This window comes from Jaculus jaculus, chromosome 5 (assembly GCF_020740685.1).
Source record: "Jaculus jaculus isolate mJacJac1 chromosome 5, mJacJac1.mat.Y.cur, whole genome shotgun sequence".
Lineage (NCBI taxonomy): Eukaryota > Metazoa > Chordata > Mammalia > Rodentia > Dipodidae > Jaculus > Jaculus jaculus.
The window spans coordinates 136,718,017-136,732,702 of NC_059106.1; the positions used below are offsets into that span (position 1 = coordinate 136,718,017).

General features: G+C 43.5%; 1 protein-coding gene across 1 annotated transcript in view; it reads left to right on the plus strand.

The window, feature by feature from the left end:
• The window catches only part of C5H3orf70 (chromosome 5 C3orf70 homolog), a 54,003-nt gene extending 40,638 nt beyond the window's left edge, over positions 1 to 13,365 (plus strand). The window contains exon 2 of the mRNA XM_004654315.2: positions 8,649 to 13,365. Coding sequence (XP_004654372.1) covers positions 8,649 to 9,205 — 557 coding nt within the window. The 3' untranslated portion in view covers positions 9,206 to 13,365. The remainder of the gene's footprint in view (positions 1 to 8,648) is intronic.
• The last annotated feature ends 1,321 nt before the right edge of the window (positions 13,366 to 14,686 follow it).

The window sequence follows — 14,686 nt, forward strand, 5'->3', positions numbered from 1 at the left end:
CTGCAAACGAACTCCAGATGCGTGCGCCCCCTTGTGCATCTGGCTAACGTGGGACCTGGGGAACCGAGCCTCGAACCGGAGTCCTTAGGCTTCACAGGCAAGCACTTAACTGCTAAGCCATCTCTCCAGCCCAGTTCTTGTGTCTTTTAACAATGGATTGTACAGCGGCACATAGTGAAGTAGTAGAAATAGAGACGGTTTATTGAGGAGAAAGGCACTTCCAAGAATGGGAGTGGGCTGGTGAGCTGGAAACGATGTCTACCCCAAAGCCCTGGGCCACGAGCTTCATGCCCGATAGGTCACTAATGTATCACCTACCTCTCTTCCTTTCTCAGGTTTGTTTATCACGGCTTCTTTCCACATAGGCTCAGGCGTTATAACATTGGGAAGGTTATCATCACCCCCTTTCATATGTTTATCTTGATGTAGCCCTCTCCAGGTCCCTATTCCCCGACACAGTTAGACATAGTCACTGGATGAATACTTAAAAGGAACCAGAACCCAACAGAGTTCCCTCCATAGTACACCCCTAGCCTGGTTTCACATGATGATTCTGAACTGTAGCCCTGAATAGGGTCTCTTCCAGTCGGAATTCTTGTGCCTGCAGGTTCACAGGGTTCCATTGTGCCTGTTTGTCCAGCAGACTGGCTTTTACTGTTTCCCACCTTCCATGACAAGAAAGGATTTTGGCTTTGCTTTTCCCCAGTTGTTTGGGTGATGAGACTGGGCTTCGTTCCTGGCAGGCTGCTCGCCTCCCCGCCCCTCGCTCCCTCCCTGCTCATTCACCATCTGGGCTTATGAATAAGTCATTCCTCGGCTTCTTTTGTTCAAGTCCTAGCTCTTCTTCAATTACAGGTCCATGTGTTGCGTGGAGCCCTCTCTGGTCTTCCCTAGCTTTCACTTTTCTTTCTTGTGTAGGGTCATGCTGAGGCCTTAGGGCAGCCACTAAAGTTTCCAGATTCTTGTGTCCCAGGACAAGAAATTGTACCAGAGACATGCAATAATGGTAGGAGATAGAAATTGCCTAGGCAATTGGGCACCAGTACTCCAAAAGTAACCAGTTTTTTCTTTTCTTTTTTTTTTTTTTTTAACTAAAAGCAGGAAATGTCATTAAGCTTGCAAGGAGAACCTGGATTTTTCCTTATCTCATTTTTTTGTGTTTTTTTTTTTTTCCTTTCCAGGAAAGGTTTCTAGATTGTTTATACCCTTCCTCGGGGACAGAGGCCCTGAATCCCAACCTATTGTCCCATTTTACAAAAACCTATGAAATACGGTGTTTGTTATGTCTCACAGAGACCTGAAAACCTGATCTTCCTCACCCATATCACCTCCCATCAAAAATCCCAGCCTGAATTTTAGGGTGGGCTTCTCAACCCCCCTCTTCTGCCCTGGAAGAGCTCTACCTTGCTTCCTTCTCTTACATTCTAGGCTTAAGCTCCCCTTCTCCTAAAACTCTCCCTCCTGAAACTCTCAAGTTATTATAAAATCTCCCTGAACCTTTCTTCTGCTCTATGGACTTCATTCATTAAATTCACAACACAAGAATCTGGGAACACCCCAAATTATTGGTGCATTGGCAGAGGAACCCTGGAATTCTTTTATAAGTAAGGTAATGAAAAGAAAGGCACTCCCAGGACTGGGAGTGGGTTAGTAAGCTGGAAAAGGACATCTACTCGAAAGTGCTGGGCGGTGAGCCTCATGACCCTTTAAAGGTCATCTCCACAGTGCCTGCCTCTCCTGCGCTCAGCTACCGCAGGCTTTTCTCTTGCATGCTCTGCTGTTACCTGCAGTCAGCACTGGGGAGGTTTCCAGTCTCTCACTGCCCTCCTGCTTTCATGTATTGATCTTGACATTGCTCTTTCCAAGTCCCTGTGGTCCTTCCCCCATGCACAGCTCATACCCAGCACTTCATACTTCTTTCCCCTGTAGTGTGTGTGGATGTTTGCGTGAGTCTGTCTGAATTGTGAGGGAGATCCACTGTATACATCTGCTCTTAACCCCCATTGTTCACTAAAAAGGATGGAACTTATTCTTTTTTCTCTTATCAGATGCAGTGAATTCATAAGTGTGGTGGCTGGGGCAGGCGGCCTCTTTACTTTTGCCTTATGACACAGAAATATTCTTTTTTTTTTTTTTTAAAACAGATTCTTTTTTAAAGATATATTTTATTTATTTATTTATTTGAGAGAGAGAAATGGTGTGCCAGGGCCTCCAGCCACTGCAAAGGAACTCCAGATGCGTGCGTCACCTTGTGCATCTGGCTTATGTGAGTCCTGGAGAATTCAACCAGGATCCGTTGGCTTTGCAGGCAAACGCCTTAACCACTCAACCATCTCTCCCATCCAGACACAAAAATACTCTTTTTAAAGCATGTTTAATTGTACTGGCTACCATCCTTCGGGGTGTTGAGTTGTGGTCTAGCATGGCACGGATTCTAGAAGTCTGTTGGCAGAAGGGGTCTGTCCTGTCCAAGTTGCTTGTAGGTTCTGGCTTCCACCTCTTCCATGCCATCTCTTACCCATTTGACTGGAATCCAGACCTGAGTTGGAAACTGGATGATAGTGTTGCAGATTTTCAGTGTCCCATCCTTTGTCTCATGGCCATGAGACATAGGTGACAAAGAATGAGTAAAGCAATGGAGCTCTTTTGAGAAAAAGTTGTAAAAGCCCTGAAACGACATGCTTAGGATTTTTTTCTTGAATCCAAAGAAGATAGAATAGAGAAAAAGCAGGGCTGGAGAGATGGCTTAGTGGTTAAGCGCTTGCCTATGAAGCCTAAGGACCCCGGTTCGAGGCTGGATTCCCCAGGACCCACATAAGCCAGATACACAAGGAGGTGCATGTGTCTGGAGTTTGTTTGCAGTGGCTGGAGGCCCTGGAGGCCTTGGCATGCCCATTACTTCTTTCTCTCTCTGTCTGTTGCTCTCAAATAAATAAATTAATTAATTTTTAAAAAAAAAGAATGGAGAAAAAGCAAAGCTACACTTCTTGAGTTAAAACTTGACTTAAAATCTTAGCAGTGAAGGTCAGCCAGTGGAGGTAGTCATGTCTTTCTGGTGAATGTTACCGGGAAGACCAGAAGGCTGTCCTTCAGTGATCCCCAAGCCTGCTAATATCTCTCTTCCTATAACAGTATCTTAATAGTAGGCATCTGCTCAGTGTCTTAGATTAGCTTTGTCTGTGGCCATACAGTGAGAGAAGCAGATAGAATGGAGGGGAGGAGAAAAGCACATGGACCCCCTCACTTGTCTCCCTAGAACAGGCTTTCTGCTTTATAAGATCTCCATTTGCCAATGGTTCCTAGGGCCCACGTTTCTCTGTTCCCTATCTTGCTTATCATGATCCAGCCCATCCTGAGGTAGGATGATACTGACTCCTTAACAGACATCTTCCCTGGCTTCCCAGTCCAAATCAGGTACCCTAACCACTGAATTTCCTTGACCATCCTTCACTGCTTGCTTGTCATGTTTTAGAGGTTTAAAATTTGCTTTTTGTGTGATTGTTTGGCTACTGCGTCCTTTCCTAGAAGCTCAGTGGCTCCATGGGGCAGACCGCTTCATGTCTGTAAGATAGCATTCCAAAGAACTCCCTATTTTCTGGCTTACATTTAAATCTTTTATGTCTATTTTTGCTAGCCTACATCCATTGTATAAAAGGTATTGTTAAAATATTCTAACAAATGGATATTATGTACTTTGATCTTAATCATCCCTTCCCCCTCTTCTGACCACTTTCCTCTCTCCCATTGCCCCCATTCTTCTTCCCAAGTATTTCCCTTTCTGCTTTTTCCTCTTAAAAGATTTTTTTTAAGTTTTTTGAGGTAGGGTCTTGCTCTAGCCCAGGCTGACCTGGAACTTACTCTGCTGTCCCAGGCTGGCCTCAAATCACAGCAATCCTCCTACCTCTGCCTCTTGAGTACTGGGATTAAAGACATGAGTCAGTATATCCAGTTCTCTTGAAAGATTTTTTTTTTGGTTTATTTTTATTTATTTATTTGAGAGCGACAGACAGAGAAAGAGGCAGAGAGAGACAGAATGGGCGCGCCAGAGCCTCCAGCCACTGCAGACGAATTCCAGATGCGTGCGCCCCCTTGTGCATCTGGCTAACGTGGGTCCTGGGGAATTGAGCCTCGAACCGGGGTCCATAGGCTTCACAGGCAAGTGCTTAACTGCTAAACCATCTCTCCAGCCCTCTTGAAAGATTTTATTGACACGTTTCCCTGTCTACCACATTTAATTCAGTGTTTGTTATTTTTTCTGATAGTTATGTATATTTTGTTTTGACACTTTCATACATATATATTGCATTTTATTCATATGTTCCCCACTTCCTTTCCCTTGTCCCCTCAGCCCCACTGCATTCCTTCTCTTTACTTGCAAGTAGCTATGGCACAGATAAGAATAACTCCCCCTCCCCTGGCAACCATCAACTGTTATTAGCTCATCAGAGAGGGGTGTGATATCAAAAGCCCCAATCCCATCCATTACAGAAGGCTGACTGGCCGCATGAGGTGCGTGCCTTGTGCAGGTCCCACAGCTGAGTGCAATGATCTCATCATATCTGGATGGTCAAGTCATTTTTTTAGTCTTAATACTGCATGTGAGAGAAAACAGGTAGTATTTTTGTATTGGACCTTGATTATTTTATTTAACATGTTGATCTCAAGTTCTGTTTTCCTGCAAGTGACAGAGTTTAGTCTTCTTAATATCTAGGTACTGAAATGTATATATGCTACTTTTTCTTTAAGCAGTTGTGTGTTGATGGACACACAGGTGGATTCTATGATTATGGAAAGTGCCATAATAAACATGAATACGCACATATCTATGGGTATGGACTTGGGTTCTTCTGGGTATATGCCCAGTAGTATAGCTAGATCAGTTTTAGGTTTTTTAATTAATTAATTTATTTATTTATTTTTGGTTTTGCAAGGTTGGGTTTCACTCTAGTCCAGGCTAACCTGGAATTCACTGTGTAGTCTCAGGCTGACCTCAAACTCAACAGTAATCCTGCTACTTCTGCATCTCAAGTGCTAGGATTAAAGGTGTGCTCTTTTTTTACTTTTTAAAGTTTATTTATGAGAGTGGAGGGGAGAGAATGGGCCCACCAGGACCTCTAACTACTGCAGACGAACTCCAGATGCATGTGTCACCATGTGCATCTGGCTTACGTGGTTTCTGGGGAAGCAAACCTGGGTCCTTAGGCTTCACCAGCCAATACCTTAACTGCTAATCCATCTCTCCAGGCTCACTTTTACTTTTTTAGGGACCTATATACTGATTTTCATAGCAACTACCTGCATTTACATTCCTCCCAACAGTGAACTTCTTGAATAAGAGTGGAGAGAGTGGACACTCATATTATCCTGACTTCAGAGAGAATGCTTTCAGTATTTTTCCATCTTGGCATAGTGCTGGCTGCAGGTCTGGTCTATATAGCCTTTAAGATGGTGAAGTATGTTCCTTCAGTCTTTAGTCTCTTCAGGGCTTTGATCATGAAGGCATGTTGAAAGCCTTTTTTGCATCTATTGAAATGATCATGCAAGTTTTGTTTTTGAATCTACTTAGGTCTTTGGTGCTGTATTAAATTTATTGTTTTGTGTGTGCTAAACCATCTTTGCATCCCTGGAATGAAACCAGCTTGATCATATTGTATGGTCTTTTAAATGTGTTGTTGAATTTGCCTTGCAAGTATTTTATTCTCCATCAGTTTTGAAAGGCGACTTCAGTGGGTAGCATTATCTTAGTTGGCATGTGTTTGTGCTCAGTGCTTATGTCATTCATTCTACACTTTGTTTGTCTTTTAAAGTTTCTTATGAGAGGTCTGATCTTATTCTGATGGGTTTACCTTTGTAAAGTAAGTTGACATTTTCTCCTGCAGTCTTCAGGAGTGCTCTTTGTTCTGTGGTCTTAGCATTTTAACTGTCAGAGAGAGAGAGAGAGAGACTGAGAATAAGAGTGAATGAATGGATATGGGCATGCCAGGGCCTCTTGCCACTGCAAACAAGCTCCAGATGTATGTGTTACTTTGTGCATCTGGCTTTACATGGGGACTGGAGAATCAAGCCCAGGTCTGGTAAGCTTTGAAAGCAAGCCCCATTACCCATGGAACAACCTTCCCAGCTCTATTTTAAACAGAGTTCCTCATATATGTGACCAAGTTCTTCTAACTTGTATGTTTAACCAGACCATAAGGTTTGTGTGCTATTTACCCAGGTTTGGAAGCAGAGCCGGGGACCCAAAGGTATACATACATTTTCCATGTGGTACTCCAGAATGAGCTGAAGATAATTTTACTGTCACTTAGTAAGACTGTGGCATCTAAGCTTCTTTTCTTGCTGGCTGGACTGATGCTGGAAAATAGCAAATGGCACACAGTCTGTGGCTATGTGCTGCCCACAGCACTGGCCTGAAGTCCTTGTTCTTCCATGCCTTTATTAACATTGAGAAACCTAAGACAGCTGAGTGTGGTGGCATGCGCCTTTAATCCCAGCATTCGGGAGGCCAAGGCAGGAGGATCACTGTGACTTTAAAGATAACCTGAGACTACAGAATTCCAGGGCAGCTTGGGCTTAAAATGAGACCCTACCTCAAAAAAAAAAAAAAAAAAAAAAAGTAAATAAATAAGAAACCTAAGACAGTCTTCCTTCCAAGGACAGTTCCATATGAATATTTTCAATTGATAAGAAATCAAACAGGAGCAAGTACATGAGGGATTTTCTTGCAAAGTGATGCTTACAAAGATACCATCAATCAGCAATTCTCCACAGGAGAGGACTGTCCCTTGGGATACTAGACAATGTATGGGTGTACTTTTTTAGGATCTTTTCTTGGGAAAGGTGAACTGGCATCTAGTGAATGAGGAGAGGCTGGGAATATGGCCATGCATTCTACAGTTCATAGGTCAACCCAACAAAAAACAGCCAGTGCCAAAACACCAGCAGTACTAAAATTATCAAACTCTGTTAGGGATAAGGAGATGGTTCTGTTGGTCAAGTGCTTGCCGTGCAAGTGGGGATGTGGGGACTTGAGTCTGGATCCTGGAACCCATATAAGGTGGGTGGAGACAGAGGGAGTCCTGGGGCTTCTTAGCTAGTTTATTTTGCTAAATAGGTCAACCCCAAGTCCAGTGAGACACCCTGTCTCTAAATGAGTGAATGAATGAGGTAGAGAGTGATAGAGGAAGATCTTTCATGTTAACCTCTGGCTCCATACATAAACAGACACCACATAATGTGCACATGCAAACAAAAGTTCTGCACAAACTTATGCAAAGAATGAAACTTGTAGTTACTGATAACTGTCTAACTGAAGAAAAACCCAAGATGGTCCCCATAGCAGTGGCTACTGTCTGGATTTTTTGGGGCTTCCTTCCCAAATTTACCTTGTTATTTTGAAATAATTTTAGACTTACACATGGGCTAATAAGTTCCTTACTCTTTGACCTACAGGAAACTTTTCTAAGTATATGAATGATGAAAGAGAACATGGAAAGGGACACATTAGGACCACCGCATTTCAGGTTTCTTTCTGTGTGCGCTGACGGCTACACAGAGCCAAGCGGGAGGGTTGAAGCTGAGCTTTAGGGAACACCCAGCAGGTTGCCTTGCGTACGCCTGCCAGCGTAGGCTCTGCAGTAGCACTGGAAGGTGTCTGGGAGACATCTCCACTCAATGTGCTTATGCACTTGGAGTCTTAAGAGAGATTATACTCTCACCATTACCCAGCCACAGAGACGGCCAGGATGAGTCCAGTAGGCCATTATCTATTAAATAAATGTTATATACTGACTAAAACATCAAAACCTAAGGTTTGGGGTATAGCTTAGTGACAGAGCACATGCTTAGCCCTGAGTTTTATCCTTAGCACTGCAAACAAAAACAAAAACAGGGCTGGAGGTGTTTTCCTGCAAAGCCAAAGTCCCCAGGACCCACATTAGCCAGATGCATAAGGTGGCACATGCATCTGGAGTTCGTTTGCAGTGGCTGGTGGCCCTGGTGTGCCTCTCTCTGTGTCTCCCTCTTTCTCTCTGTTAAATAAATAAATAAAAATAAAATATTATTTTAAAAAATAGAAACTTCAAAAGTGAATGTTTTCCATAAACTTATTTATTAAAATTTATTATTTATTTATTAAAATTAAAATACTTATTTAATAATAAATTAGTATATATTCTTCAAAGTTTTAAACTTAATATATATTAACATACTGTTAAGGATTCAACTTGTGCTCTTGCCAATCATATTTTGTCTAGTATGTAGGATAGAATACTTAAAAGTTGTTTGTAAGACAAGGGCTATAGTGTTTATTTTCCTACTTCAGAGCCATTAGAGTGGCTCATGATTTTTATTTGTGTTTTGTAGTGCTGAGGCTTGAACAGGGGGCTTCACACAAGCTAGGCAAACACACTGCTGCTGAGAAGAACCCTTAAATTGAGCTTCAGAAAGGATGTTAAGCTTTTTAGATGAGAATTACTATATGTTATGCTCTGTTTTAAGTAATTATAACAGGATTAAATAATTCTCTTTTTATTTCATTCTAGAGATTGCTTAAATACTTTAGAAAACATGCGTCTACAAATTGCTGTGGCTATGTTAACACAGTTTGTACAGTGCTCTTAGGTTTCAACTGTATCTTGTGTGTCCCGCAGGCAAATACGTGTATCAGCCTATGACCCCGGTGGAGCAGCTCCCAAGCACTGAGATCCCTGCGCAGCCTCGAGAACCTGCAAACACCATTCAGATCTCAGTCTCGCTTACTGAGTACTTTTTGAAATTCGCACCTGTCTTCCAGCCTCCCCCTGCCCCTGACTCACCCAGGTACTGCACCATTTCAGACCTCTTCACCGACAGCTACCAGGTTAGGTGTGTTAATGGGAAGATGTGCTATGTGCAGAAGCAGTCGGCGCCCCATTCCCGTAAGATGAGCCCTGAGGAGGTCTCAGCACACGACGCCTTAACTTCAAAAGAGAGCAATACACCAAAAATCGACCACTGCTCTTCTCCCTCAAGTTCTGAGGACTCGGGGATCAATGCGATCGGGGCTCACTATGTGGAATCGTGTGACGAGGACACGGAGGAAGGAGCAGAGCTGAGTTCAGAGGAAGAGTACAGTCCAGAGAGCAGCTGGGAACCGGACGAGTGCACCCTTCTCTCCCCATCACAGTCTGATCTCGAAGTGATTGAAACGATCGAAACCACCGTGTGAAAGTCCAGCCCCGAACTGCAGCCTCTGATTCCCACTGAGCTTTTTGTACTTTTGTTTGACGGGTCCTTTTCCAACGCCTTTGGTATTTTCTAACCTCCTTTACCAACCATAGAAGTCTGTTGATTAGCACCACTCTTAAATGAGTCTTATAACTAAGACGTTCTTTTTATTACAAATGCTTTTTCTTTTGTATCTTGACTTACTTTCGATGTAGCATCTGGTGTCATGAATTGTGACTTAGCCTTAATTTCATTGGGAACTTGGAGAGCGGTGAAGTGATGATCATGGAGTACCATGCATCAGATGGAGGGGCTGTGCACAGTGAAGATGATCATATTTACAAATAGCCTGTCCTCAGAGAGATGCTTGGCTTCCTTTTGACACATTCATGACACCCTTATCCTGCTAGTCCGGGGTGGGAGAGGGCTAGCTCACTTAGGGGAACAGTGTGGACTGGCCAATACCACTCCTACCTTTTCCCCTTCTTCCGCCCACCTGCATTGGCCCTGGAGCAGCGCTGCCTCGGTGTACTTTTAGGAGGTTGCTGGAGGCCAGTGTGGCCTCGGTACTGGTCGTGTCTGCACAGCCCTCTGTGGCTGGGACGGAGCTAGATCTTCACAGGAGGAGATGGACCTCTCCAGTTTCACATGTGGTCCAGCTGTAGCTGAGCTTGCACATGCTGTCGGGAGGTGGGGTTTCAGAGTGGCTCAGACCTGGTTCCCTCCACAAAGAGGCCTATATTCCAGTAAGGGACATGAGTCATGTAGCTCACAGTACCCAAAAATCTCTGGGAGCCAGGGGGAGGAGAGATGAACTTGGGTCAGGCTAGCTGGGAACGATGTTGCAGCATTGGAACTGGCCTCTTGGGTGGGCTCCCCGTCATTTATCCCCTTCCTTTCTTAATGTTCTTCACACCTGTGGGGGACATTTAGGAAGCTATCTACATGTTTATATTTAGGAGGCAGCCACACCTACCATCCTAAGAAAAAAATCAGTAGTTTTAGTTAGCATGGAAATGCTAAGACAGATGTCCTTTAGGGATTAGGAATGAATCTAATAGGTTTGATTAATTCTGCTTCATTTGGCTGTATGAAGCATTAGAATGGCTTAGATGAGAAATGGGTTAGAATTCCATATAATGCATGGATTTTTTATGCAAATGCAAAAAAATTGAAATAGTTCCCTGATAAGTCAGGAGAAAGTATCTTATGTGGTATCCATTCACTCTACTACACTGATACTCACCACTCCTAATGTACATGCATTTCTACACACACACACACACACACACACACACACACACACACGCACACACCCTTTTCTTAGCTCTCCTCAGAATTCTAATCTGAATTTGTACTTGGTACTCTGTTGTGAACTGGTTATCTGCCATGTCTCCAAATCTCCCAATCTTTCCATAGAACAGGTTAGGAATCCAGGAACTTTAAAATATGACTTCATGGAATGAGAACCCTCAGAGTTGCTGAGAGAAGGACTTCCTTAACCCTAGCCATCGTGTGAGCATGCCCTGTTGGCATTATGGCACAGCCCTTCGCTGTCACCCTTGTTTGCACTTTAGAAAAGGAGGGCTCCATCGTGTGCTTCTCTGAGCCCTCCCTTTGGTGTCCTTCACAACGTCCTCAAGGGAAAATTAGCTTTCCTAGCTGGATGTATAGTTCCACTGACTTACTAGAACTTTTTATTAGATTTATGTATCCAAAACATCCCTAGGGTTTAGAGGGCAGAATATACAGCTTCCTTTGAAAACAGCATTACTTAAAACCTTCTGTGCTAAGTGAGAATGCAGCATAAAATCTCCACTTCATCAAATGTAAAGACTTAAGTCAAACCAGGAAGGAGCAGCCAGGCAGAGGATAGGGCAGGTGGAATGGGTATGTCCTCACCAGAGACTCTCCCTCCTGGTGTGGTGTGGCCTGGGGACATCTGATGAGCCCTACCTGAGGTTTGTGATCTTCCCTTCAGCAAATGGCCAACTAAACACTGGCATGGGAACCAGATGTCAGCAAGCACACATCCCTTGCCCTGCACTCAGGGCTGTAAAGGCAACACCAGAGTCCTCTCTACACCTTTCCTATCAACTTTGAATTATGGGCCACTGCCACATAATTAAACCACTGTAAGCACAGTCTATAGCCAGGGCTTCAAAGCTCTGGAAACACATCATGGAGTCATGTTTTTCAAATTTGGGTACACACCAGGGTTGGGCCCTTTATCAATAATATCTGTGACTTTGGTCCAGGTTCCTGTTTTTTAAGCTGAACTGCCACTCTGATTAGCCACCATTGTAATGGACTCTTGGGATTTAATAATGATTGATAATCACACTTTCAATATTTGCACAATCTCTTTATAATTAAACTCATTAAGCTTCACTTACTTTTTTTATAGAATTGGAGATGTTCCATTGGATTCTAAATATCAGATAGTCCTGGATCTCAAAACAGCCTTTTCTGACTAAGCACAAACAGGAGGCTTTTTTTTTCTCCTAGCACTACTCATGCCAGTAATGCTCTGAAATATGATTAAGACAGAGTGATTTCTCTATGCTTGCAATCCAAAATCAATTGAGAAAAAATATAAAAATGTATAGTTTCAACTTAAATTCTAGGCCTATTCTGTTCTGTGTCATATGGAAGACCTCTGTAATCCTGGTATGATATTGCTAATTCGTATAAGCATATTAATAGGCATTTAGAAATAGACTGTACCGTGTACTATAAATGTAAGCACAGTCATGTTCACTAGACGTTTGACTAATAATTGTACAGCGAGAGATAGGACCTCATGGAATGCTTTCTTGGAACAAGGGCTGGGCCATGTGGATGGATACACCGCTCTCAGGCTTTTGTGGAAACTTGGCACTGTTGTCACTTTTTGAAAGTCACTATAAAAGCTATTAGGACAAAGCTCAATTCTACTAAATATGAAATAGTTTCTTATCTAACCAAGATTTTAAGTTTCAAGTATGTTTATAACTTTTCTGGAAAATGACAAAGCTATTAAGGTGCATTTGTGGTGATAACTATTTGGTATATTTTAAAAAATAAGGCTTTACCAAGTCTAGCTATTTTTTACCTTGTATTGTTTAAGACACAAAATGAGACTTTGAGGACAACCTTGAAGAAAATCAGTTGCTTTCCTGGAAGGGGGAAGACTCACAGCTCAAGAATATTTTACATAAAAATAAAACAAAAACAAAACCTCCGGGCGTGAAATCAAGCACCCGGTTGTTTCTGATGCACGTTTCTGATCTGGTCTAGGTCTTGGTCTTGAGGGGTCTTGGCCGTGGTTTACTCTTTAACCCCCACTGCCCTGCCTGCTTGAAGCATCGCAGCTCTTTGGGACTGATCAGGACAAATTCCTCTTAGACACGGTTAATTGTGCATCCGGGGAATAGGATGCAACCAGACACCCGAGAAACAGATCAAAAAAAGCTGCCAGGTAAGTATGGTAATGTAGACAGTACCAGACAAGAACAAAAGCACAAATTACAAACCTGTTTTTGCACTGAACTCTTGATTATTCCCATTCCCAAAATTTCAGTGTTTTGGCTTTTTACTTGAAGACAGTAGTTGAACTGTCTTTTCCCATATCCAGAGGTGCTGGGAGCCAGGACAGAGGAAGAAGGCTGGTTATTCTTTAGGCTGTAGGGGAGAGTGCGGCTGCACTTTCCGCGGAGGAGAGGATATGCAGGCAGGAAGGCAAGTAGGAGCCCCCCTTATCAGTGCTGCATGGCCCAAGGTTGTCGCTCTCAGATCTCAGTGTAGTACAAGGGCGTTTCTCCAGATTAACTCACCACTGTCAGATGATCGCTGCTCCTTGTCGTGACTGTGGTACCTGAGCATGGGACGTATTGGGGAAGAATCCGATCAGGCCCTTGCCAGGCAGGACTGGCCGCAAGCCCGTGGCCAGTGGGGCTTCTGAATCACTGGGTCAGCACCGACGCTGAAGGCCGCTCGTAGCTTGCGATGTTCACATGCTGTGCTGTTTTTAAAACCTATTTTAAAGTTTTAAGCACAATGTTGACTTTTCAGTAATTTCCTAAAACTAGATTCTGTTTTCCTATGACAGCTCAACTCTCCTTTCACGTGTAATACTTTAGGAAAATGCTACATTGTTAAATAAATGTGACTTTTCTTTTATATGAGAACAAACCTGGAGTTTTTGTGTCAGATCATACTGTTTTCTAGGAAGTAAGCAATTTACACCTGTTACCCCATTTAAACTTACAAAACTTCGTCAAATGCAGGTAAATACTCTATATGCAAGTATGTTTATGTTGCCACTCATGACAACTCCCAGAACTCTTTGCAGTAACTTTCCTGTTGGCTACCTTAGGTTTATATAACATAGAGCATATATTACCCTACAACTAGCATTTATTTCACACAAACTTAGGCATCGTTTTTTTTCCCCCTTTTCCAGTTCATGTTCATGTGTGCTGTGTAAGACAGTTGTAAGTGCAGGCTGGGTAGTGAGGGAGACGGCTGTCTAACACAGCCTGAGGCGAAGGAGCCTCAGCACGCTCATCATACTGCTCTCAGACGTGCCAGAGCAGCCCTGGTGGTCCAGCTTCCCCTCCCCTGGCTCGTGTGTGCACACTCACAAACGTTCACGCACACGTGGGCCTCCCGTTTCTGCCCATCTCAGCCCTCACATCAGGCCCTTGGGTTCATCACACATCTTAGCCTGCACTCAGGCTAGCTATTTTCGCCTTTACAAAAGATAGTTTGTCATCTTAAGGAAGTCTTAAAGGCAGTGAATCTCATCTGCTACATGTGCATTCCCCTGATTTAACTGCATAATTACATCGTCAAGTTCTGCAAGGCCTCGTACAGTATCCTCTTACAAGTGCTGACTACACAAGCTTTTATCCTTCCATAAACTTGAAGTCAGCATCTTGTCCTCAGTCACTGGAAACTGCTCGTGCCTTTAGCCCTCCGTGTCCCACCCAGCTCCGTACTGAACACAGAGGCTGAGACAGGACCGCGGGACTGTCTCGCAGCAGCAGGGTTTGAGGAGAGGCTACGATCAGGTGGACGCTCGATGGACATATGAGTAAAAAGCAAGGCCAATTTAAAGATGCCAAGATATTGAGGGGTGTGTTTCTCATTGCTTCCTGGAAATGTTCTAGCTTTTAAAAATGAACCTACTTTTTTTTTTTTTTTTTGACATAAGGGCTCACTCTAACACATATGGACCTGGAATTGACTATGTAGTCCAAGGCTGGCTTCAAACTCACAGCGATCCTCCTACCTCTGCCTCCTGAGTGTTGGGATTAAGTGTGCACCACCACGCCCGACCGCTTCCTTTTATGGCTAGAAGGAACCCAGTAAGTTAATTTTGAAGATGACAATCCTAGGAGAGTGAGGACAAGTGGGGCCCCACTCGCTGGGTCTGTGGTAGAAATGGGGAGTACAAGCTGTAGCCTCACGGCTATTACATCTCGAAGGGGAGCCCGTG